The sequence below is a fragment of the Entamoeba histolytica genome, genomic scaffold (assembly GCF_000208925.1).
Source record: "Entamoeba histolytica HM-1:IMSS scf_1104750516383 genomic scaffold, whole genome shotgun sequence".
NCBI lineage: Eukaryota > Evosea > Mastigamoebida > Endamoebidae > Entamoeba > Entamoeba histolytica.
Window position 1 is genome coordinate 2693 of NW_001914914.1, and position 24756 is coordinate 27448.

Genomic DNA, 24756 nt, shown 5'->3' on the forward strand with positions numbered 1-24756 from the left:
GTATGAATTAATAAAATAAAAACAATAAGAATATAAAGAGAAAATAAAAGTGTAAAATAAAATGATATTTAAAATAAATAAGAAAGAAGAAATAACAAGAAGAATAAAATTAAAGAATAAAAGTTTTACAAAACAAATATAAAGAATGAAATATCATTTAATAAGAGATGAAATATCAATTCAACATATTGAAACAAATAAATAATATGAAATAAATTAAAAATAAATAAATATAACAAATTAATAATTAAATAAATGATGAATGATTTTATTTCATTCATTTGATATTTCATTCTTTATTTCATTATCAATTAATTTGTTTATTATGTATTTCTTATCATTTAAAATATAAAATAAACATTTTTTATTCTTTAATAATTCAATTATCTTCTTTCTTTATTTCTTCTTTAATATTTAAAGCAATATTTTGGTATTGTTTTATTCTTCTTTAATTCTTCTTCACATCAACATCCATAAAAACAACCAATTCCAGATGATGTAATTGATGATGGTATATTAATTGATGTTAATGATTTACAATCATAAAAACACCAATTTCCTATTTTACTAACATTTGTTGGTATATTAATTGATATTAATGATGAACAATATGCAAAACTTTTATTTCCAAGTGAAGTAACTTCATTTGGTATTGTATTTCCATATTCTTCTCTATCTTCTTGTGTATATTCTATATTTTTATATTCATTCATTTCTTCTTTCTCTTCTAAATATCTTGAATAACTCACATCATACCATATTATTTGTTTAAATATTTTTCCATCTTTAAATATTTCATCTTCTTCTTTATAAATATGAAATGTTTCAATATTAGGAAACAATTTTCTTGAATATTGATTCAATGAAATTGGATTAAAATGAAATCGTTCCATATTTCATTGAAATCTTTTAACTCCCATTTCTAATTTAATAAAATCATTAATACCTTCAAAATACTTCGAGAAAATCATTATTTCATTATATCCAAGTTTCATTCTTTCTTTATTATTTTATTATTTATTAGTTCTTCTTTTATTTTTAGTTTGAACTTCTTTTATTTTTAAGATAAACGTCATTCATTTTTTTTTCTTTTTATTTTTTTATTTTTTTAATATAAATTATTAATAACAAATAATTTATATTTCAATAAATTATTATTTTTTATTTATTTGATGAAAATGAATAAATAAAATATCATAGAAATGTATTCATACAAATAATAAATATTCAATTAATAAATATATCAAAAATTTGACAATATGAATAACAAAGAAATAAATAAATCAATGAATGTAATGTATTTATTTCTATCTTTCTTTATTTCTATCACTTCAAATTTAGAAATTTCTTTTTTTAATTTATTTTAATTATTTGTTATATAAAACAATATTTAATTCAAATTTATTAATATAAATGAATGTAATATCATATTTGACTTTAATTGTTAATTTAATAAATATAATATTCACATTAATTTATTGTATTTTAAATTAATAGTGATATTAAATGAATTATTTCATCAAAATGTTATTTCTCTATTTTATTTTCATTTGTAATTCATTTTCATTTAATTGAATTACATTCATTATTTCTATCATTTCATTTATTTCTTATTTGGTTTTATTCTCTATTTTGATATTTATTGTATCTTCGTTGTATTTTATTATAATATTTGTTTGTATTATGATATTATTTACTTCTATTTGAATTAATGATAAAATAACAATGATAAAAAAAGAAATAATTCATATCATGTAATCGTTATTATAATATAAATAATATTTATTTTCATTCATTATTATATAATTTATATTTATTATTGATATGAATTTTTCTTTATTTTATTAATTATTTTTATATTATTTATGTGATGTTTCATAAATTATATATTCTTTGAAGAAATATTTAAAATAATGAATTAAAATACTAATAAAATATAAATTATTTTACTTATTACATCTTTTTGTTATTTGGATAAATGAGATATATCAAAATATAACGTAGTTAATTCAACTGATGTATATTCAAAAAATAAAATAGAATAAAAGAAATAATACAAAAAGAATAAATATTTGAAGAGAAAAAATAAATATAAACTATTCTTAAGTAATAAAAATAAATTATTTTTTTAATTCATAAGTAAATAAATTTGAATTGAATAATGAATTAAACGAATTGAGTATCTTTTATTTCTTTATGTTTTAATTTTCTTTTCTAAGAAACTATACATGAAATAAACAATATATAAAACCCCATATGAAACAATGTTCAAATATAAAGACATCACAATGATATTGAACAAACAAATAATGCCTAAAAGTGATGGACAATACCACAAAATACCAGATATATACGTATTAAATAAAAAGAATAAAACTGGTCTATTATTTGATATGACTATTGTGGCTGATCACAATATTAATGGAGAATATTGGAAGAAAAGAAATATGTATAATGAATTAAAGAATAGGCTAATTAAAACAGAGAAACTAAAAGATGTCAGAATAAATCCAGTAGTAATCTCAATCAATGGATTAATGAATAAAGAAAGTATTATATTAATTAAAGAATTAAAAATTGACATCGAGAAAGAAATTAAAAACCATGTAATAAAAAACATGATGGATGTCATGGAATACTGCTTCAATCACAACAAAACATACTCTGTAGAGCTACAAGAAGAAAGCTCATTGATGTGATTAGTCTCTCCTGATCCATTAACAATAGAAACTAATTCTATTAATACTTAATTAATATGCTTATTGTATATAAAGTGTTTTTGTTTTTGCTTCTGCTAAAAACTATTATTCTTTCAAAATGTTTTTTTTTCTTTAATACGTGATTCGTTTTTATAATAGTAATGACTTTAAAAGAGTTTATGCATTTAAAGTTTAGGTTTAATTTATTCATTAACTTTGACGTATTACTATAGATTTTCTCAATACACGTTAAAAGAAAAAAAAACATATTTGATAAGATTCATGGGTTAATCAATGGAACATAGAAAGATGAGTAATATAAAATAACTACTATTTTTAAATAACAAAAATAACAAAAATAATTTTTAACATTATTTAAATTTTTAGAAAAGAAAAAGATATTCCACAATGAAACAAAAAATCGATGAATTAATTCAGTATAACAAAAATAACAAAACTGAGACAATAAAATTATAACATTTTTTTGTACTTATGGGAATTGTTAATATTGGGTACAATTAATAAAAAACTAGCTAAAGAATGCTCTTAAAATGTAATAAATTTGGCAAAACAACACCACATAAAATGAAATTAAAAATAATCAATTTCTAGAAAGTTTTATACTTTTTTCTAAATGAATCAAAGTGTCATATTTAAATATAAAATTAATACAAAAATAAAATGATAATAAATTATTTATTAATAATATATTGTTCTATTCATAGACACTTCATATTTTAATAATGGATAAATAAAAATAAATAAGAAGGAATTTAAAAATAATCAACCTAAAAATAAGTTGAATTATTTAGAATAACACAAAATTTACATCGCTATCTATTTATAAATAACCATTAAATAAATTATTAAAATAATTTTTTTTGAAACAATTTCACTTAAAATATTAACATATTACAAACATATATTTTTAAATTAAAAATGCTAACTTTTTTTGCGTTTTTTTTTAATTACTTTCCTCTGAACAAATGACAAGGAAAAGTTATTGACTCAATCAAGAAAGAAAGAAATATTAATACAATTATTATGTGTATAGAAATAAAATAACGTTCTATTTTTCGGGATTGAAGAAAAAAAGATGAAAAGTGAAATACAGAAATTGAAAAGAACTTAAAAAAACTAAACTTATTTGAATGACCCAGAAATATAGCTTTAAAATTTGTGTCATTGGAAATGAAAAAATAGGTAAAACATCTCTTGTACGTAGACTTCTTGAGGATACATTTGTTGAAGAATCAACACCATTTGAAGATGTCTCTGTTTGTTTTATTAAAAAGAAAAGAAAAGAAACAACATTTGTAACTGAATAGTATTGATTTATAGGTAAATAAAAAAGTAATTTATGACAATAAAGAAGTTATTTTAAATTTTATGGATCCATTAGGAACAGATATTAGTACAACTGCTACATTTTATAATGATGCAAATTTATTAATTGCAATGTTTGATGAAACAGAAAAAGATTCTATACAAAATTGTAAAAATTGGTTATCGTATGGAGATAGATATATTGGATCACAATATCTTAAATTAATTGTAGGAAACAAAATTGATAGTAACGATAAAAAAATATCAGAGGAAGAATGCGAAGAAGTAGCCAAAAGCTTAAATTGTGAATATTTTGAGGTATCAGCTAAAACAGGAGAAGGCATTAAAGAGTTATATGAACAAATGATGAAAATGTTGTTTGAACCATTAAATCCAAAAGAAGATAGTACAAAGTCATCAAATAAAAAAAGTGGAAAGAAACAATCAGAAAAAAATAGAGAGAAAAAGAAAGGAGGGTGTGTTTTACTCTAATAATTAATTTTTTTATTTTGTTACATATTTTTTTTTAAAGTTTTTATTAAAAATACTAATAGAAATAGAATTAATGAAGAATAAATCAATCAAATAATCACCATTGAAGATTCTTTAATTCATTATAATTTGGTAATTGAATATCTGGATATTGTGTTGGTAAAAGGTTAATCATATCATCTATAAATCCACGTGGAAGAGATTGAACTGATTCTAAAACAGATGGTACTGAAATATGTTTTAATAAAGTAGATATTAAACCTTGAAATAATGATTCATAAAAATAACGATGGTCTTGTGTTTTAAAGAATTCAACTAATATACCAATTTCAGATAAATCACTTTGAATAATTTGTTCAATTACTTTTGTTATTAATGGAACTATTGAACCTAGACGTTGTGGATGAGAAAGACGAAGAATTTCAATACCGTAAGTAATAGGTTTATGGCTTAATAATAAAGAATCAATTGTGTGTGTATAACAATAATTCAACATTACAATAAGAGGTTCTGGTGATAAAGAAACTTGTGAATTAGAAGGGATTAAAGCAAAGTATGGTATTTCATTAAATATAATAGAAGAATGAACGTTTAAAGGTGCGTCTAAAGGAGGTGTAGAATTAATAAAGTAGTCACAAAGTTGTTTATCAAATGGTTGACAGTCAATTTCATAAGTAAAATCTCCAGATGGAACCATTAATTTAGATGATAAATCACCCCATTTTGATAAGTTCATTTTAGATAATCCTTCCATTAATTCTTGTGGTGTAACATAATCAATAAACATTCTAATTAAATTTATATAATTCTCTTTACAACAATAGTCAATGGCTGTTGATGCAAGTCCATTTGAATGAATTAATATATATTCTGCGATTGGTAAAAATCCTCGTTTACATGCTAATGTCAATGCATTATTCTTTTGTGAATCAACAATTGCTGGGTTTGCATTGTCATGAAGAAGTATTCTAGTTAATGTTAATCTACCTCCTTGTACAGCAAAATGTAATGGAGTTTTTCCATTGATTGTTTGTACATTAACATCTGCACCATGTTTTATTAATACTCTAATAACTGCTTCATTTCCAAATAATGCTGCATAATGAATAGGATACATTCCATTTTCATCAGGTGAATTAAAAGGTATTCCATCGTCAATCATTTTAATTAATTCATTAGTACCTCCATTTTGACATATTTCAAGTATTGATTTCATGAAATGCTTTTTTCTCTTTTTATCATCTACAAATTATAATTCTAAAACAAAAAGTAATTTTTTAAACTTTGTTTTTTATTAATTATATGAATATTATTAATTATTATTACTTTTTATTAGTTTTTTTCGTCTTTGCTTTAATCAAAAAAATAAATAAATAAATAAAATTTTGTTAAAACTAAAAATTTGTGATAATAAAAAGTAAAAATGCAAACACCACCTAAACCAAAACCTTTGAGTGATGAAGACCTTTTTTCAAATTGTTTAGATTTAGCATATTACCAATATAACCTTGAGTCAGTTGAAGATGAAAATGATGGATATGATGAATTTGTACAATCATTTGAAGAACTTTATGGTGCAGCACGTCAACGATATCAAGGTAAAACAAATAATGAATCATTTTATAAAAGAAAGAATGATAGTGTTACTATATTTGGTAAATTATATGATGCTTGTTTAAATTCATTTAACACAGATGATATTCTTGAATTTATGGGAAGTAGATATGAAGCTATGGAAAAAATGAAAGTTGGAGTAAATAAATTTTTAGAAGGATATCCAAATATTTCTAGTGTTGAATTAACTAATATGATTGTTACAGATCTTATAGAACATAGGGTACGTCCAATTGATAAAAATATTATGAAGTCATTAAAAAATGAATTAGGTGATCCATTTTATTTTATTTCTGATGCTCTTCGATTTGCTCTTGTTCCATTTCTTGATGCTGCAAAAGGAATTGAGACAAAATATGGTAAAAAATATCCAGAAGCTATGATGAATCTTTTTGAAGATACTGTTGTAAAAACTGTTGATTCTGCTAGGCTTTTATTCAAAAATGATTTAAAAGGTGTTGAACAATTTATTAAAACTTTCATGAAAGGTCATCAAAAAATGTCTGGTAAAAATGCACAATTTAATGATATGATGGGAGTATTTGGTGCTCAATTAATACTTGAAAAGTATTGTAAAGCACGTAACCTTACTTATATTCCCGATGATGGTAATTTTGAAGATTTATTAGTGTCTATGCAACCAATGATGAGTGCTATGGGAACAATGCAAGAAATTGTTAGGGAATTTCCTCGAAATGAAGAAGAAAGTAAAGGTGATGAAAACAAAGAAGATGATTTATTATTTGAAGAATGTCTAAATGAATGTAAAACAAAAGATTTCTGTTATAACTTTAATATGAATGGAAAAAATGTTACTGTATGGGAAGGAATGAGTGTTAATGAATTAATGATGGAATTTAATATTAAAGAAGAGAAGGAAGAAAATTCTCAAAATAATATAACAAATCAACCAACTACCACTATTCAAATAGAAAATGAAATAAAAGATGAACCAGAATATATTTAGTCTTCTCTTTCATTAAATTAATTGATTTATTTAATAAACCTCAATGATGTATTAATGAGTCGTCATAAAAGTTCTTTCAATCATTTAAACTAAAAATTTTTGAGAACTTTATAATTATTTTATGACTGAAATTTTGCCAACTAACTTTATTCCTTTACATTATAAAATCTATGTTAAACCTGACCCTGCACTAAGTTTAAATTATGGTAAAACAAATATTGTAATTAATTGTATTCAACCAACAGATGAACTTATTTTGAATGGTGTTGGAATAAAAGACATTAAATCTCGTTGTATTAAGCCTCAACTTCATGAATTAGTTGTCAAAGAAGATAAAGAAAAAGAACAATTAATTTTTACTGGAGTTCATTTTGAACAAGGAGAATATGAAATTGAAATTGAGTATAATGGATGCCTTCCTGCAGATGATTTATGTGGATTTTATCAATCAAAATATGAAATTGATGGTAAAACTAAAATTATTTGTTGTACTCAATTTGAACCATCTTCTGCACGTAAAGCATTCCCATGTTTTGATGAACCAAATTATAAAGCCACTTTTGATATAATAATGGAAGTACCTAAAGGAGATGACTGTTTTTCTAATATGCCAATTAAAGTTGTTACAGAACATGGAGAATTTAAAATTGTTGAATTTGAAAGAACTTTAAAGATGTCCACTTATTTAATTGCTTTTATTAATGGAGAGTTTACTAGTTATTATGGAGAAACAGTCAGAGGAATTAAACTAGGACTTCATTTCCCAAGAAACCATAAAAATGTATCCAAATTTGCTCTTGAAACTATGAGTAAATGTCTTACATTATATGAACAAGCATATGATATTAAATATCCACTACCAAAATGTGATTGGATAGCTTTACCAGACTTTGAAGCTGGTGCAATGGAAAATTGGGGATGTGTTACTTCACGTGAATCTGAAGTTGTTCTCCAAGAAAATGCTTCTAGTCAATCACTAAAACGTTGTGCCAGTGTTGTATGTCATGAATTAGCACATATGTGGTTTGGTGATTTAGTTACAATGAAATGGTGGAATGATCTTTGGCTTAATGAAGGATTTGCTAGTTATATGGGAGATTTATTTGCTACAGCCACTTTATTCCCTGAATGGCATATGAATGTATCAAATGAGTTTGAGTCAGTTCTTCCAGCTCTAGATTCAGATGGATGTATTTCAACTCATCCAATTAGTGTTCCAGTAAAGAAAGCTAGTGATATAGAACAATTATTTGATTTAATTTCATATGATAAAGGTAGTGCATTGATTGATATGATGATTAATTATGTTGGATTTGATAAATTTATGAAAGGAATTAGTTTATATTTGAAGAAGTATATGTATGGGAATGCAATTAGTGATGAGATGTGGGAATGTGTTGGAGAAGTTTGTGGTATTAATTTAAAAGACATAGTTCAAGAATGGACATATAAAGCAGGTTTTCCAGTTGTTTCAGTTAAAATAGAAAACAATAAATTATTTATTTCACAAGAAAGATGTGGGTGTAAGTCAGAACAATTATGGAAAATACCAATGATTCTTTCATGTGGAGAATATAAACAAACATATTTATTAACAGAAAAAAGTGCATGTATTGAATGGAATCAACCTTATGTTATTGCTAATACTATGAGTACTGGATTTTATAGAGTTCAATATTCTGAACAATTACTTAATATTCTTCAACACCAAACCTTATGTCAAATTGAAACAATGGGTATTCTTGATGATTTATATTCATTATGTAAACTTGGTAAAGTTTCATCAAAAAATTATCTTGCCTTTATTGAAACTTTAAAACCATTTGTATCAGATACTTATCAAGTTGCACGAGTTGTTTGTGAACATTTAACTGAACTTAAAAATATTTTTAGAGGAACTGAAGTTGCTCAATTTGTTATTCAACAAAGAGAAAGATTACTTGGACCTGCATTACAACAATTAGGATTAAAAACTATTCCAGGTGAACCTATAGAAGATGCTAAGTTAAGAAGTTTATGTTTAACAACTCTTAATAACCAAGAAAGTATTAAAGAAGCTTTTAATGTTATTGAAGTTGGTGATTTAAGTAAAATTGATGCAGAAATGAGACAACCAATTTGTTCAATTGCTGGAAGAAATGCTACAGAACCAATTTTTGAGAAATTATGTCAGTTATATTTGAATGGAGAAACACCAGAAATAAAAAGAAATGCATTAAGAGGATTAGGATTAGTTAAAAATGAAGAAATTATTAAAAAAGTTATTGATTTTGCAGTTAATAAAGTTAGACAGCAAGATTTCTGTTTTATTATGATTCTTTCATTATTAGGTGAAAGTGAACTTCCTTGTCAATGGGTAGAAAGTCATATTGATTATATTAATGAGAAATTTGGTACAGGAATGTCTTCTATTAGAAATTGGATTTTAGAAGGACTTTTAGGACATTATTCATCTCATGAAAAATATCAATACTACACTCAATTCTTTATTGACCATCCAGCTGTAGGTTCTGAAAATACTATTAAACAATCATTAGAGAAAATGTTAAATCGTGCAGACTGGATTAAAAGAGATCTTTCTGATATGATTTCTTATCTTCACTAATTTAAACTCCAGTTTATTTTCTTTTTTATTTGTGTTGTTTTGAGATTATTTTTTTGTATATATTAACATTGACGTCAAAATAAAAAAAGAGATTTTTTGTTGTCATTAATCTTAATAAAAATAGAATAGATGTTAAAATTATGATTATTAAGATAATTGATATTGTTCTAATCAATTTTTCTTAAAAATAATTTAGTCATTCTCTATAATAAAATGATATTCTGATAATAAACTGATATAAATTTTATTATGGAGTTGATATGAATTTTATAAATAATTAAAAAAAGTTGAAGTATAGAATAAAAGTAATAAAAAAAAAATACAACAAGTATTGGACATCATCAATAATATATGAATGAATCAAATGAAATATATTGTACAAGAGAGAATGACAATTGAATATAGACTTATTCTAAATAAAAAAAAAGATTCAAACAAGAATATTAAGAATTAAAAGAATTAAGAAGTGAAGTTTTTTTTTAAAAAAGAAATAAAGAAAAAGGAAATATGTTAAATGAAAAGAAAAAAAAGATGAAATTTAATGTGAATGAAAGTATCAATAAAAATGAAAAAAAATAAAAACCCTAAAAAAAACTTAGATTTAAAATTTGATAGATGTCAAACGGTATTAGTTATACTATCGAAGGAGAAGATCACACTTTTGCTAACCCATTAAGACATGTTATTGCAAATTTACCAGACACAGATTTGTGCGGATATAGTATTCCTCATCCAAGTGATACAAAAGTTGTTTTCAGAATTCAAACACAAAAATCAAGCAATAAAACTCCTTTTGATGTAATGGAAGATGGTTGTAAAGAACTTATTAGACAAATGGATGAATTAAATGAACTTTATGAAGCTGCTTTTTAAATGATTGATTTTTTAAATAATAATTTATATTGAACAAATAAATTAAAAACTCAATCAATTAGCAGAAACAAGTGGTGGAAGAGGGAAAACTCTTCTGTACAATGCTAAAGTTACAACATCATTTGATTTTAATTGTTGTTCAAATGTACATTTAACTAAACCTTTTTCACCTAAAGAACATAAAATATTTCCACACACTCCTTGTTTTGTAAATAATTCAATAGGTTTAAACCATTTAGCATCTGATGGTTGAGTAAATAATCCTCTAATAGTTGCTTTTCTTTTACCAATTTTAATTGGTGTTCCTGTTAATAATACTCTTTCGATTAATATTCTTGATGGATCTACATTATCTACTGTTCCAGTAGCAACAAGTTCTTCATTTCCATCAACGTTCATAAATAACATCGCAGGTGCTGGTGGATATGTTATATATCCATAAAATGATCCAATAACACAACTACCAGGAGCAGCCCATCGAATTATTTTATATTTATTTCCCATCATTCCATTTTCAGTAAATACAATATTTCTTTGATATCTTCTATCTCCAATTTGGATTGTAAATGTTGTATTTGATTTTAATGGTAATGAGTCTGGTTCTATTGTAAATAATACATGTATAATTGATTGTTCATTTTCATATTGTCTTAATGAACAAAAAACTTTGTTTACTAAAGAACCTGCATATTGTGGTGTTGATATATAAACTGAAACATATGTCCCTTCTTCAACTCCATCTTCTACATCTTTAAAACATTCACACATTCTTTTATAATTATCAAATTGAACAAGATCATTATATTCTTTTGGTAATTCTTCATCACAATCCCATTCACTTTGTCTTAATGACCTAAGTCCTCTATATCCTTTAAAAGTTTCTTTAGCTGACTCTCCTCGTTTAACTCTATATCTATCAGGAAATTCCATATATTCATTAAATAACCTATTTGTTCTTTCTTCATCAGTTTCATTAACATGTTCTTCATTTTCTTCTTCCATATCTAAAACATCATCAACATTCATATCATCTTCTTCAATTTCCTCAACAACTTGTTCTTCAAGCTCTTCTCCTTCATCACCAACAATCCAAGCTCCTGTATAACTTCCTGCTCCAACTGGTACTTTTTTAGTAATATGAACTACAGTAGTAGTATTGTTTTGAGGTTCTGAAACTTCTTCTTCACTCATTTCATTAGATTCTTCTTCTTTTTCTTCTTCATCTACCTCTTCTTGTTCTATCTCGAATGAATGCTCAGTTTTATTTCCAACACCATAAGGGTCAATATCAGTTCCTATAGCCTTAACACTAACATCTCCAATACCAACAATATACCCACTATATAATCGACTTAGTTGTGACCTTCTTACATACCCATTGATAACAACTCCATCTTCTTTCTTTTCTGCTGAATCAATAACAAAATACCCAGGTCCTTCAATCTTAGTTTTAACAGCCATATCACACAAATTTCTAACAATTAATCCCCCTTCTTTCTCTGCGTCATATACTCTCATTCCAGACCATCTTCCTTTCTTTAATTTTCCTTTCTCTCCTAATAAAACAATATCACCTAATCCTTGAGCAACCAAGAAATCTAATTTTTCTTCTTCTTCTGGTGTTGTTTCTCCTCCAATAACAAATACCATAATATCAGCAATTTTACCAACATCCATTCTATTCCAAATATCTTGTTGTGTAAACCAAAGAGCTAATCGTTTATTAAATTCTGTTTTGACATATGTAATATCACCCCTAACACTTGCAACAGTCCAATGTTGAGATAATGTTTGAACAGTTTGTTGAACATTTCCACCTCCAAGACTCATAAACCCAACAAGTCTTGGAGCACCAATTCCCATTTTTTCTTTTCTATTTCTTTCTAATTGTTTTTGTCTTGAAGCCATTTGTCTTTGTTTTTGTTGATTTCTTCTAACTTCCTTTGGATCAGCCAAAATTGGTCTACAAGAAACTGCTTCAGTTTTCTTTTTTCCTTTAATCTTTTGTTGTCTTTTAGAACCAGTCCTACGTTTAAAAGGTTTATTCTTTTGAGATAAACTACCTGATTTATGATGTTCCATTGGAAAGAATGGTAAATTGAATTAGGGTTAAGAAGATTGTTGAAAGAACAAAGAAATAAAAAAATGAAAGAAAAAAAATAAAAAAATTTTTAAGTTGAAGAAGTTGATGAGTGAGAACGTGAATTGGGAAGAAATTTTAGGAATGAAGATTAATGAATTAGACGATAAAAAGTGTAAGACTATTGTTGAAAATTCTAATATTATTCAAAAAATTAATGAAATAATCCATAATAATTTAACAGTTTGTGTTGGTCAATTTATTTATCAATTAGCTAGTGATGAAAAGTGTGAATTATTAGTAAGAACACTTATTCCTTCATTATTATATCGAGTTCTTTGTTCACCAACACCTGATATTATGGCTGCATTTATTCGAGTTTATAATGAACGATACAAACATTTAACAAAAGAGAGTTATAACTATCCTTTTATGTCTAATCTTTCAGTATTTTATAAACCGACTGTAAATAAGAGTAGTTCTAAATTAACAAAACAAAGTCTTAATAACCTTGAAATGTTTGTTTTTTATCAATCCATTTAATAAATATTTATATATTGATTATATAGAATAGAAAAACAAAGTCAATTAGATGAATTACTTCATGATGTGACATCACTTAATATGAGTAATGAAGAAATGGATTTAATGTTAGCTTTTCTTATTCGAGATTTTGGTAAATTACTTGTCAATGAATCAAATTGTGTTCATCAAATTTATCTTCGTATTATTCAGGAGATTATTTTATTTTATTCTCAAAAAACATGGAATTTAAGTCAATATTTAACTATTGAAGTTGCAATGACATTAAGTTATCTTATTGATGATGAAGATTCATCATTATTTAAGGAGGTATTTAGTCAGTGTATGGATTATGCACAAATAAGTAATAATTTTTCAATGTTATTGATATTAACTCAATATGAAGAATATCTTACATTACATACTCATTAAAAATCAATATTTTTTTATAACTTTCTTTTTTTATATGTTTTTGGATAACAAAAAAAAAAAATAAAAGTAATACATAAATAATATAAAATAGAAAAAGATTCAATCATTTGATAAGTATTATTTTCTTTTTCATATCATTACACCATTTCAATTTTATTAGAGAATTCTTGTAATAATAAATCTAAAAGACTGAAATGTTGAGATGCATCAGAATCCCATAACATAGCTTTATGACAATCAACAGCACATGTATATTTTTCATTAGAACTTTTAAGAATTGTTAATATCATATTATACGGGTCAACAAAATATGATATTGGATTTGTTCCAGTAAAGAAAACTTGAAGTGAGTTGTCTGTAAATAAAAATACATTAAAGTCTTCTCTTACAATAAACTTACGAACAAGACAAGTTTTTAATCCAGTTTTTTCTGGATTACCTCCTTTTAGTTGTTTACAAAATCCATTAATAATACGACATTTTTTATTAACGTCATGAACTTGTGAATCAATTTTTTGTGCTTCAATATCTAGTCTACTCATATCTCTAGCAAAATAAGTATAAAATCCATTACTCATAAACATAGAAGTACTATCATTAAAATTAGCTGCAATAGTTCCATCATCTAACATATATAATACACCGTACTTATCTGTTTTATCTAGATAATCAACAATATAATTATATTCTGACCCTGAAATAATACATGCATTTTCTGCTGGTCTTTTAGATAAAATCATTTTAAGTGATGCAATAATAGATTCACTTGGATTGTCATGAATAGAATTTATATCATTTATACCACTTCCTCCAAACTCTAACATTGTACAATCAATATCTTTTGATAAGGCTTCTACAGGTAAACTATTTGGAACTCTGTTTGGTGCAAAAAATGAATATTCTAATATTTCTGATGCACTTGGACGTAAAGAAGAATCTTTTTGTAATAAAGCACTAATTAATTTTACTAATGTATCAGAAATAGGACGTTTTGGAAAAGAAAACTCACATTTTTCAATTCTTTTATATACAACTTCTCTTGTTGAAGAATTAAAAGGAGTAATTCCAAATTTTAAATAATATAACATAACACCAAATGCCCAAATATCTACTTGATATGAATGACCAGTTTTTGCAATAATTTCAGGTGCCATTGATGTTGGAGTACCACACATAGTCATTCTATTTTTATGTTCTTGATCTATTCTAGCAGCTAAACCAAAGTCACCAATTTTAACATTCATATTATGAATAAAAATATTAGCTAATTTTAAGTCTCTATGAATAATTTTACAACTATGAAGATATACTATTCCTTCTAATACTTGTTTCATCCAATATGCTATTTCTGGTTCATGTAATTTCTTTCTTTTAACTAATACTTCTTTTAATGTTTCTTGATTACATAAGTTAAGTAAAATATATACATATTTATTATCTTCAAATACATCTTGTAATTTTACTATTCTACAATTATCTAATGAATTATGTATTTCAATTTCACTTTTAAGTTTTGTTAAAAACACTCCTTTTAATGGTTCTTTACGAATAACTTTAGCTGCATATTCTTTATTAGTACCTTTTTCAATTACTTTAAATACTGTTCCAAAACCACCTCTTCCTAATAATTTTACTTTTTCATATTCTTTTTCTTTACATACTCCATCTTCAATTATTGTACAACGAATAGGATTAAGATCCTTTGCAACTGATGGATCATTAATTGAAGCAACTTTTTTCTGTGTATTTGGTTGTCTTGGTAATTTAGGCTCTTTGCTCATTATTTGAGAGATTTTAATTTGTTTTTTTAAGTTTTGTTTTTTTATTTTTATTTTTTTTCGTTATTTTTTGGCTTTTTTGTTATTTTTGTAATTCAATTAATATTATGTTATTTATCCCATTTAAAAAAGTATTACAAAAAAAAACAATTTTTTTTTTAAAATATTCTATCCAATAACATTATAAAAACATATTATAAAATAAAAAAACATATTTATGCAATTTTCTTACTATATCAACTATACATCAATAAAGTGTCATTGATACTTCAAGAATCTTTATTTTCTTTTTATTTTCAATAAAGAAAAAAAAAATAAAAATAAATAAAGATTGTTCTTCTCTTGTTTTATTTTTAAAAATAACTAGGGTTAATAAAATTTTATTTAATTAAAGTATTAAACAAGATTTATGAGTCTTTAGTTTTTTCTTTTTGCAGAATATTAGTTTTAGTATATTGAGTTTTCATCTTATAAATAATAAAAATAACAACTTATTACATTCAAATTATTATTGAAGTATCACTTTTTAATGAAAAAAAAAGGAAAATTTTTGTTCTTTCTGTTATATCCAGATATTTTCGGGAAAAACTGAGAAGATTAGGATATTTAAACTCAACCTCAAAGGACTTTCAATAAAAAATAATTATTTCTATACCCTTCTATACTAATTTGATTAAGTAAAAGGAATAATGGATTGTTATTCTCAATGACTCAAAACTAAAGGGTCCTAATAAATGGGGAAGAACAACTTAGATTTGAAAACTTTTTTCAGTTACTGTGATGTCTTCTGCATTAAGAAACACCAAAAATGGCACTGAAGCCAAACGAATTTCTGTTTCATTTGAGGCTGAACAAGAAACAACATTAATGGCTCTTCTTACTCAATATGGAATCAAATTCATTATTCAAAGTCCACGAAAAAGTTCAGACACTTGTCAATTTATGGATATTAAAGAAGTAATAATTGATGAAGAAATATACAATTTTGCTGAATATATCGAACATTTGATTTATACGAGTGGAAAGACAGTTGATGAAAGTAAAAGTCATTATACTAAATATAATAAAAGAAATCATACAGCCGCTACTAACAATTCATTAATTTGTATGCTTGAACAATTAGGATGGAAAATTGTTTTAAAGAATACTAAAAATTCTTCTGTTACATTAAAAATGTCACGTATTAGTGTTTTATCTTTGGGGGCAATTGTCATCAGTGGAGAGGACATCGCTCGTATTGGAGGTTTACTCAATAAGGAGCTCAAGAGTGTTGTCCGTGGTCACAAACGTGATACTTCACTGATGATTTCTAATGTTGAGCTCCCATTATCATCATTTATTAACAACTTTAAATTACCAAATGAATTTAGTCTTAAACCACTTCATCGTATGATGCAACCTATTTCTATTTCTTCACATATTGGTTCAACTAATGATGTTATTTGTCCGGAATGTATTGTTAGACCAAGTTATGTGAGTGAGGTTAGGAAAGACGATGAAGATGATGAGACTAGAGTTATTACTATTGAGCCAATAAAAACTGAACAAAGTGAATATAAAAAATTAAACGAACTAAATACACACAATGAATTTTTAGAAGCAACATTTAATGCACAAACAAGTTCTCAGTATGATAATGAACTTCCACCAATGCCAATTAATGAAGAACAACAATTTATTAATTATTACAATTCTCAAAATGGGTCTTGTGATTTGATTAGCAATTTTACTTATTATAATAATTATATAGAGTCAAATCCTAATTATTATTTTATATTAACCACAGTTGAAACACCAGTTGTTGAGAATAATGAAAACTTCTTTTGGTCAAATTGTAATGACAATGGTTTTATTCAATCATCAGCTTACAACCCTTCAGTGTAAGGATATAAAGCTGATGATTTCTAAAACCTTTTTCAGAGTTTTTTTTAAGGTTAAAATAAACTCTTTGTTGCTGATAAAATGAAAGACATGAGTAATAAATCAACTTAAGTTTTTTGATTTTAAAAGCAACTCAACTTGACATTGAAACATCATACAAGAATGTATGAGATAATTCATTGCAAACCTATTGAAAAAAAGCTTTTGTTTTTTTTTCTTTATTTTAATTTTCAAATAAAAATATTTGAGATTCGAAGATGGCACGTCAGAGACACCACATGAAACCCTAAAATAATCCCATGCTTCGAATCTCCCAGTTATCGTCTGGTCATGACGTGCCTTTGGTGAGATAATATCTATTCAACACTAACTGTTTATTATTATTAATATTTATTAGAAGTGATTATTATAAAAGATTATTATTCATTAACGTGTATTGTTATTCATTAACGTGTATTGTTATTCATTATTATTTATAAGGATTATTATTTACTAAGGAGGTATTATGTATTAAGAATTATCATTTATTAAAGAAGACGCATATATAATTGATATTGTTGCACAAAAATTAAAAATAAGGATATTATCAAGGAATAGGGTTTCTTTAAGGGGTGTCGAAGGTAAAAGGAGATGAGCTATAACAGTATGTTATGGATATACTCTCCTTAAAACAACAATATAAAGAATGAGAAATATTATATTACTCATTAAAATCAAAATAAAAGTCAGGCAGCAACTTAATTGAGGAACCATTTAAGTCGAGCATGCTTGCAAAAACTTTATTTGAATAGAAATAAAGCGTGTTGAAGAAACTGATTCACTCACTTCTCAACATGATGAAAAACCTAAAAATAAGGTTAATCATAATTGATTTGTTTTTTTTTTTTTTTTTTTTTTTTTTTCAAATAAAAATATTTGAATTTTAATCTGATGAACTAAATAAATAGAAATGAATTCAAAAGAAAGGAAACTTAATAAATTCTATGATTCTATTGAACATTCATTATCAACAATTGCATATTATTGTGTACATTTATTAACAATATTATTATTTATTTTAAGTAGTTTTAATATAATACCACAATATAATTTAATATATCCAATTAGTTCATTAAATAATATGTTTATACAAAGTATTAATTGTTATTGTTTTTTTTGTATTGAATATTTCTTAATAAAATGTAAAAATACATCAAAAAATAAAATTTCATTTCGTTATTATTCATTTAAAAGAACAGGATATTGTAAAATATGTTGTAAAGAAAAATATTTTAGAGTTCATCATTGTAGAACATGTAATTCGTTTGATATTTAAATATTTTTAATTTATATCTTTTAAAGAAATAAATAAAACAAGAAGAAGAGAAATAAATATATTAATTTAAATAGATGTACATTAAGAATGGATCATCATTGTTCATGGATGAATTGTTGTATTGGATTACATAATATTCGATATTTTTATTTATTTCTTTTATATGGAACAATAGTTACAATAACAAATTTTAGAAAAATAGTATTAATTCTTTATTACCGTTCATTCATCCCTAATTTCTCTTTTGTTCCTTCATTAGTTGGATTATGTATTTCATTCTCTTGTGGTATTTCATTACTTATTCTTTTATTGGTTCAAACAATTTTTATTTCATTTAACTGTACTACTATTGAATGTTTACAATTTATTTCTTCTCTTAGTTCAGGATTAATATTTAAAAATAAATTTAAAAAATCATTATGGAAAAATTGGTGTGAAGCATTTTTAGTTGAAGATCATCAATGGCAACTTCCTATTAAATTTCTTCCATTTAATTAATTAAAAGAACAAAAAAAAAGACAAAGAATAAGTATGATTTTATTATAATACTTTTATTATATTTTTTAATTAATTTAATAAATTAATAATAAGCATATTAATTAAGTATTAATAGAAATAGTTTCTATTCTTCCTGGCTCAGGGGAGACTAATACTGTAACTTCATCTTCAAGTAGCTCTACGGAGTATGTTTTATTGTTACAGAAGCAGTATTCCATGACATCCATCATGTTTTTTATTACAAGGTTTTTAATTTCTTTTTCGATGTCAATCTCAATTTTTAATTCTTTAATTAATTTATTACTTTCTTTATTCATTAATCCATTTATTGAAATTACTACTGGAATTATTTTGACATCTTTTAACTTTTCTATTTTCATTAGAATATTCTTTAATTCATTATACTTATTTCTTTTCTTCAAATAGGTTCAATTAATATCGTCATATCAAATATTAGACTAGTTTTATTCTTTTTATCTAATACATATATATCTGGTATTTTGTGATATTTTCATCACTTTTAGGCATTATTTGTTTGTTCAATATCATTGTGATGTCTTTATATTTGAACATTGTTTCATATGGAGGTTTTTTATATTGTTTATTTCATGTATATTTTCTTATTAATCAATATGATTATAATGCCTATATTGTCATGTTTTTCCATTTGTGATTTTTTATGACCAATACAAGATAGTAAAATGTGTTCTACTGTAGCTATCTTGTCTTTACAAATTGTCGAGTATTTCAATCTTTCATTTTTCATTATTTTTGATTTTCTATACACACAAAATATTGCACCATCTTGTATTTTAGTTAATTGGAGATAATTAACTTAATAAATTAATAAAAGAAAAATAAATTAATTAAATTTATCTTCTAAAGGTAATTCAATACTCATTATTTCACTTAGAGAATTAAATGATAATCTAGTAAATATACTGTAAATTAATATTATTGGTATTAATGTAAAAATATTAGAAAAACTGAAACGAGAAACAATTGGTTGAAAACCATACATCATTAAATAATACATTTTTACTGTAAAAATTATAAATACAAAGATAAATAAATTACATATAAATGTAATTATACTTTGTCTTAATGTTTGTTGTATCCAATTTGATTTAGTTTCAGGAAGAACCGAATAATAAGGAATATATAATCTATCTAAAAATAAATAAAAGATTGAAGAAGACAATCCATAATAAATTCCACAATGAATCATTAATGTAACTGATTCATCAATTAAAGTATTTTCTATATAATATTGAGCTAATAAACCATATTCATAAAATGAAATAATTCCTAAAACAATAGAACTTATAACAATTGTTATTAAACAATTTAATCCTCTTTTAGTAATAAAATATAACCCTGGTTCATCACTAAATATTTTATTGTCTGTACATTTCCAATGAAGTATAATAACATTAATTCCATTAGTTATTGAAATAATAATAATACTTGTTATATTTCTTTTTGTTATCGAATTATATAAAATTAATAATATTCCATTTACTATTATATTTATTATTATAACTTTTGTACTACAAAAAATCACTCTTTTATACCCTTCTTTTCGTTTTTGAATTTGAATTGGAGTATCCATTAATTTTGAAGGTTAATTTATGAGTTTTTTAAGATGTTTATTTAAAATAAATTTTAGTTTTTTATATCATAAAAATTCTTTTTTTTGTTTTTAGAAAATTTAAAAAAAAAAATTTGTTATCTAATGAGATTTATTTGAACTAAAAATATTCATATAACGCAGTATGAGCAACACGTATTTAATGAAAGAAAAGAAAGATGAAAAAAAAATGGAAGAATATATTAAAAAGAATATTAATGTTTGGATTAATTTTCTTGAGTTTTTTAAATGAAAAGTAACTAAGATATAAGGCTATCAAAGGAGCTATGAAAAATTATAAAAAATTGATCTCTGCAAGTGAAGGTTATTGTAAAAGTGAATCTGCTCATGCAACACAAACTAAAATATTAACTGATTCATTGGTATTACAAAGTAATACTGGAATTAATGATTTAGATCAAGGAGTAAATAATATTATTGATATTTTACAAGTTATGTTTGCTGGAAGAAATGAAACAGCTAGATATTTTAATGACCAAATAATACCTATTTTAAAAAAGAATGCCTCTGAATACCCTCGTATGGTTTCTAATTTTGAAGATAGATATAGAAATGATTTGAAACGTGCTGACTCTAATCTTGCTTTATCACAAAAAAAGTTAAAGGCTCAACCCACTGAATTAAAACAATTTATGGAAGAAGTAAAACAAACAGAAACTTTAAAACAACAATGTATTGTTCAAGGACTTCATGACACAACTAAAATGGTAAGAGAATTATATTGTGGATTGATTCAACTATTTTGCAATTTATTTGAAAAAGAAAAGAATGCATTACAACAAATAGTGGATGTTTTGAAAGCAAATGAAGCTGAAATTCAAAAAATGGCTACTTCTAGTACAAATTTTGGTGAAGAAGTTGGAGAATTGATTAAAGCTAAAAAACAAGTTCTTATTGACCTCAAAAAATTAACACCAGAATTAAGGGGTGTTTTAAAAGCAGCTGGATTAAAGAGAAAAGATTTATGTAATCCAGAAACTGTTAAATTACTTATTGCTACAGTTGAACAAGCAGTTAAAGAAGGTAAATGTGACCAAAGTGTATTAGACCAATTAACAGCTACTCCTGGTTCAGAAAATTCATTAGTGAAAACTTCATTACCCAATGGTAAACAAAGAAATGCTGAGTTAGAAGATTTTGAAGAAATTGATATTCCAAACTCTAATAAAAATACAGCCATCCCTAGTACTAATTCTCCTCAAACCGTTAAAAAACCTGAATGTGAATTAGAAACACCTTCTGCTCCAATTATTCCATCTAATAATGAAACACCAGAACCTAATACTCAAACAAGACGTCCACCACCTCCTCTTCCTAGTCGTAAGGTACCACCTACATTACCTTCTCGTTCAGATAATAATATTCCTCCAACATCAGGTAATCCACCACCTCCTCCTAATTTGAACGTTCCACCACCTCCTCCTAATTTAAATGTTCCACCACCACCTCCTCCTACATTAAATACAACATCTCCTAATCCAAAAACTACACCAGCTGTCTCGTTACCAACTGGTGGAAGATCATTTCTTGATGATATTAGCAAAGGAGGACATGTCCTTAAGAAAACTGAACCATTACCAGAAAAGAAAATGACTGTGGCACAACAAGATGATCTAACTAGTATGCTTGCTAATGCTATGGCAAATAGACGTAAAGACATTGAGGTTGACACATCTGAAGAAGAAGAAGACGATGATGATGATGAATGGAGTGACTAATAAGTGGTGTTATGACTAAATTAATACATTTTAGTGAAGGAATTTTCTAATTATTTTTATTAAAAACTCGTTTAAAGTTTAGAAATGATGAAAGTAGTTTTGTGCAAAAATTACATTTTTAATGAAAATAAAAATAAATATTCGAAAAACAAGTTTATTTGCTTTTATAATTGATGGAGTTATTTAGGGTTGGAAATAAAGTTAATAATGTCCAACTTTAAAATTAGTTATAATTTTACACATGTCCAACTATCTTAATCTCCCATTGATTGTACATACGAAAAGAAGTAAATACTTTGCTGATCTTTTAGCTGAAAAACTTAGATACCCAATTCTTCCTGTTATCCGAAAACAATTTTCTGATGGAGAGTTATATTATAAATTTACAATTCAAAATAAAACATCATTAATTGGAAAAGACGTTTTAATTGTTTGTTCAATGGTTGATGATCAAGAATTATTAGAATTAATTCGTCTTGGACTTGAACTTTCTGAATTAGGAACAAGAAGAAGAGTGTTTGTTATTCCCTATTTATTATATCAAACAATGAATAGAGCTTCGTTACCAGGAGAAGTAGTTACTTGTAAGTCAACAGTAAGAATGCTTTCAAGTATTTCTACATGTGGATTAGGTAATTTGTATTTGTTATTAGATCTTCATACAAGTGGTATTATTCATTATTTTGAAAAAACTCAAGCAATGGAATTATATGCTCAAAAACCTTTGTATAATGCTATTGCTAAAGAAGTTGATTTTCAAAATGAAGATGTAGTCTTTGGTACAACAGACTTAGGAAGACCAAAATGGGTAGAAACATATTCAAATCTTTTTGGAGTTGGAATTGTTTTATGTAGAGCTCCAAGAGAACTTAATGAAAATTCACCTGAAATTATGAAAGAACCTATTGGTGAATGTAAAGGAAAACATGTAGTATTATATGATGACATTATTCGTTCAGGAAAAACTGCAATTGCCGCAGCAGAAAATTATTTAAGACATGGAGCAACAAAAGTTACGTGTGTTATTTCTCATTTTGCTGTTACAAAAGAATCAATTATTCAAAGGTTAGAACAAAGTCCTATAGATAAAATTATTATTACTAATTCTCATATTAATTCACAATTACTTGCTGTAAAACTTTGTAAAAAAATTAGAATTGTAGATGTTAGTTGTGTATTTGTTGAACAAATTGTCTCTATATATGGTTCTGTTGGTCCAAAAACTTCTTCTCCATTTGTCTTTGCTCTTGATTAATGACAAACACTTGTTTGTTTATTTTAGTTAATTTCTTCTACCTAAAAGAATGATTATCTTTCATTTTTTTTTGGTTTAACAAATAATTCAATTTTTTTTTGTTTCTTCTTTTTAAATAAAATAAAAATTATAACAATTTATGAAAGAAATTCATGAATAAATCAATTCGTTAAAGAAAAGGTGATTTAAAATAAGTTGTCATCATCTTGTTTATCGTCTTGAATAAATGAAGAAATGTCAATTGCTTTTGGTTTTTCTTTCACTTCTTCTTTTGGTTCTTCTTTAATTTCTTCTCTCACTTCTTCTTTTGGTTCTTCTTGAATAGATTGTTGTGGTTGTTCAATGACAGGTTCTTTAATTTCTTCTTTTGGTTCTTCTGATTGTTGAGGTTGAACTTCTGGTAAAGGTTTGTTAACATCAGATCCTTTATAAGGAGTTTCTTGAGAACCAGCTAAACAATCAGTATTAACACTAATAGGAGCATCAGGGGATGTTTTAATTGGTTGAGGTTGTTTTCTCCATAATTTAAATTCACATTGTTTGAAATAACGTTTTCCATCTTCTTCAATTAATACTAAATGTAAATGATAAGTGACGCTAAACATATTATTAACATTATGATATGTTGGAGTTAAATCTAAATTAGCTAAAAACACTCTAATTGGCATTGATTCTCCTTTAACTGGTGCACCATCCATAAGTTCATAACGAGAAAGAACTTCAGTATCAACGGTTTGATTTGGTGGAAATCCAGTTGTTTCTTTTCTTTGGATTTGAAGTTCCATACTAGCCAAAGGAAGTCTTACAACCTTAAAGTAAACTTGACCTAATACAACATCAGTTAAATTATAATATGATTTAGCATATTTAAATTCAATACTTACACATTTTTCTACACCTACATCCATTAAAATTGGATCATTTTTAGTAGGTTCATCTTGATAATTAATAACCCAAATTTCTTGTTCTTTAGAAAGTCCAGATGAATACTTTTTATTAACTGACACTCTTAAATAATATCTTAGTCTTACATTCTTTACCTGAATATGA

The 24756-nt window shown here is 25.1% G+C and overlaps 13 protein-coding genes and 1 pseudogene across 13 annotated transcripts, besides 3 other annotated features; 8 read left to right on the top strand and 6 right to left on the bottom strand.

Moving 5' to 3' along the window:
• Positions 1-464: 464 nt before the first annotated feature.
• On the bottom strand, positions 465-893 carry EHI_008340 (annotated as a pseudogene).
• Positions 894-2215: 1322 nt separating this feature from the next.
• Positions 2216-2761: a repeat region.
• A 1089-nt stretch (positions 2762-3850) lies between these two features.
• Positions 3851-4517, top strand: EHI_008350 (Rab family GTPase; the record flags this gene model as incomplete). Its single annotated transcript, XM_647463.1, has 2 exons — positions 3851-3976; positions 4041-4517. 2 exons carry the CDS (start codon positions 3851-3853, stop codon positions 4515-4517), a joined length of 603 nt encoding a protein of 200 aa, XP_652555.1.
• Positions 4518-4614: 97 nt separating this feature from the next.
• EHI_008360 (ankyrin repeat protein, putative) lies at positions 4615-5733 on the bottom strand (the record flags this gene model as incomplete). The annotated part of the gene is made up of 1 exon (XM_647464.1): positions 4615-5733. The coding sequence occupies one exon, from the start codon at positions 5731-5733 to the stop codon at positions 4615-4617; it is 1119 nt and encodes a 372-aa protein (XP_652556.1).
• A 207-nt stretch (positions 5734-5940) lies between these two features.
• On the top strand, positions 5941-7098 carry EHI_008370 (uncharacterized protein; the record flags this gene model as incomplete). Its single annotated transcript, XM_647465.1, has 1 exon — positions 5941-7098. The coding sequence occupies one exon, from the start codon at positions 5941-5943 to the stop codon at positions 7096-7098; it is 1158 nt and encodes a 385-aa protein (XP_652557.1).
• A 121-nt stretch (positions 7099-7219) lies between these two features.
• Positions 7220-9703, top strand: EHI_008380 (aminopeptidase, putative; the record flags this gene model as incomplete). Its single annotated transcript, XM_647466.1, has 1 exon — positions 7220-9703. One exon carries the CDS (start codon positions 7220-7222, stop codon positions 9701-9703), a length of 2484 nt encoding a protein of 827 aa, XP_652558.1.
• Positions 9704-10630: 927 nt separating this feature from the next.
• On the bottom strand, positions 10631-12658 carry EHI_008390 (uncharacterized protein; the record flags this gene model as incomplete). Its single annotated transcript, XM_647468.1, has 1 exon — positions 10631-12658. The coding sequence occupies one exon, from the start codon at positions 12656-12658 to the stop codon at positions 10631-10633; it is 2028 nt and encodes a 675-aa protein (XP_652560.1).
• Positions 12659-12764: 106 nt separating this feature from the next.
• Positions 12765-13610, top strand: EHI_008400 (uncharacterized protein; the record flags this gene model as incomplete). The annotated part of the gene is made up of 2 exons (XM_647469.1): positions 12765-13174; positions 13226-13610. 2 exons carry the CDS (start codon positions 12765-12767, stop codon positions 13608-13610), a joined length of 795 nt encoding a protein of 264 aa, XP_652561.1.
• A 137-nt stretch (positions 13611-13747) lies between these two features.
• On the bottom strand, positions 13748-15391 carry EHI_008410 (serine/threonine-protein kinase PLK1, putative; the record flags this gene model as incomplete). Its single annotated transcript, XM_647470.1, has 1 exon — positions 13748-15391. One exon carries the CDS (start codon positions 15389-15391, stop codon positions 13748-13750), a length of 1644 nt encoding a protein of 547 aa, XP_652562.1.
• Positions 15392-16026: 635 nt separating this feature from the next.
• EHI_008420 (uncharacterized protein) lies at positions 16027-17272 on the top strand (the record flags this gene model as incomplete). The annotated part of the gene is made up of 1 exon (XM_647471.2): positions 16027-17272. The coding sequence occupies exon 1, from the start codon at positions 16169-16171 to the stop codon at positions 17270-17272; it is 1104 nt and encodes a 367-aa protein (XP_652563.1). The 5' UTR covers positions 16027-16168.
• A 244-nt stretch (positions 17273-17516) lies between these two features.
• Positions 17517-18161: a repeat region.
• A 57-nt stretch (positions 18162-18218) lies between these two features.
• On the top strand, positions 18219-19082 carry EHI_008430 (zinc finger protein, putative; the record flags this gene model as incomplete). Its single annotated transcript, XM_647472.1, has 2 exons — positions 18219-18571; positions 18659-19082. The coding sequence occupies 2 exons, from the start codon at positions 18219-18221 to the stop codon at positions 19080-19082; spliced, it is 777 nt and encodes a 258-aa protein (XP_652564.1).
• Positions 19083-19168: 86 nt separating this feature from the next.
• Positions 19169-19909: a repeat region.
• A 35-nt stretch (positions 19910-19944) lies between these two features.
• EHI_008440 (uncharacterized protein) lies at positions 19945-20694 on the bottom strand (the record flags this gene model as incomplete). Its single annotated transcript, XM_647473.1, has 1 exon — positions 19945-20694. The coding sequence occupies one exon, from the start codon at positions 20692-20694 to the stop codon at positions 19945-19947; it is 750 nt and encodes a 249-aa protein (XP_652565.1).
• Positions 20695-20999: 305 nt separating this feature from the next.
• Positions 21000-22451, top strand: EHI_008450 (uncharacterized protein; the record flags this gene model as incomplete). Its single annotated transcript, XM_647474.1, has 1 exon — positions 21000-22451. One exon carries the CDS (start codon positions 21000-21002, stop codon positions 22449-22451), a length of 1452 nt encoding a protein of 483 aa, XP_652566.1.
• Positions 22452-22692: 241 nt separating this feature from the next.
• On the top strand, positions 22693-23706 carry EHI_008460 (ribose-phosphate pyrophosphokinase, putative; the record flags this gene model as incomplete). The annotated part of the gene is made up of 1 exon (XM_647475.1): positions 22693-23706. The coding sequence occupies one exon, from the start codon at positions 22693-22695 to the stop codon at positions 23704-23706; it is 1014 nt and encodes a 337-aa protein (XP_652567.1).
• A 185-nt stretch (positions 23707-23891) lies between these two features.
• Positions 23892-24756, bottom strand: EHI_008470 (vacuolar sorting protein 26, putative; the record flags this gene model as incomplete). The annotated part of the gene is made up of 1 exon (XM_001913623.1): positions 23892-24756. A coding segment is annotated over one exon (865 nt), but the record flags the coding sequence as incomplete, so codon positions are not given.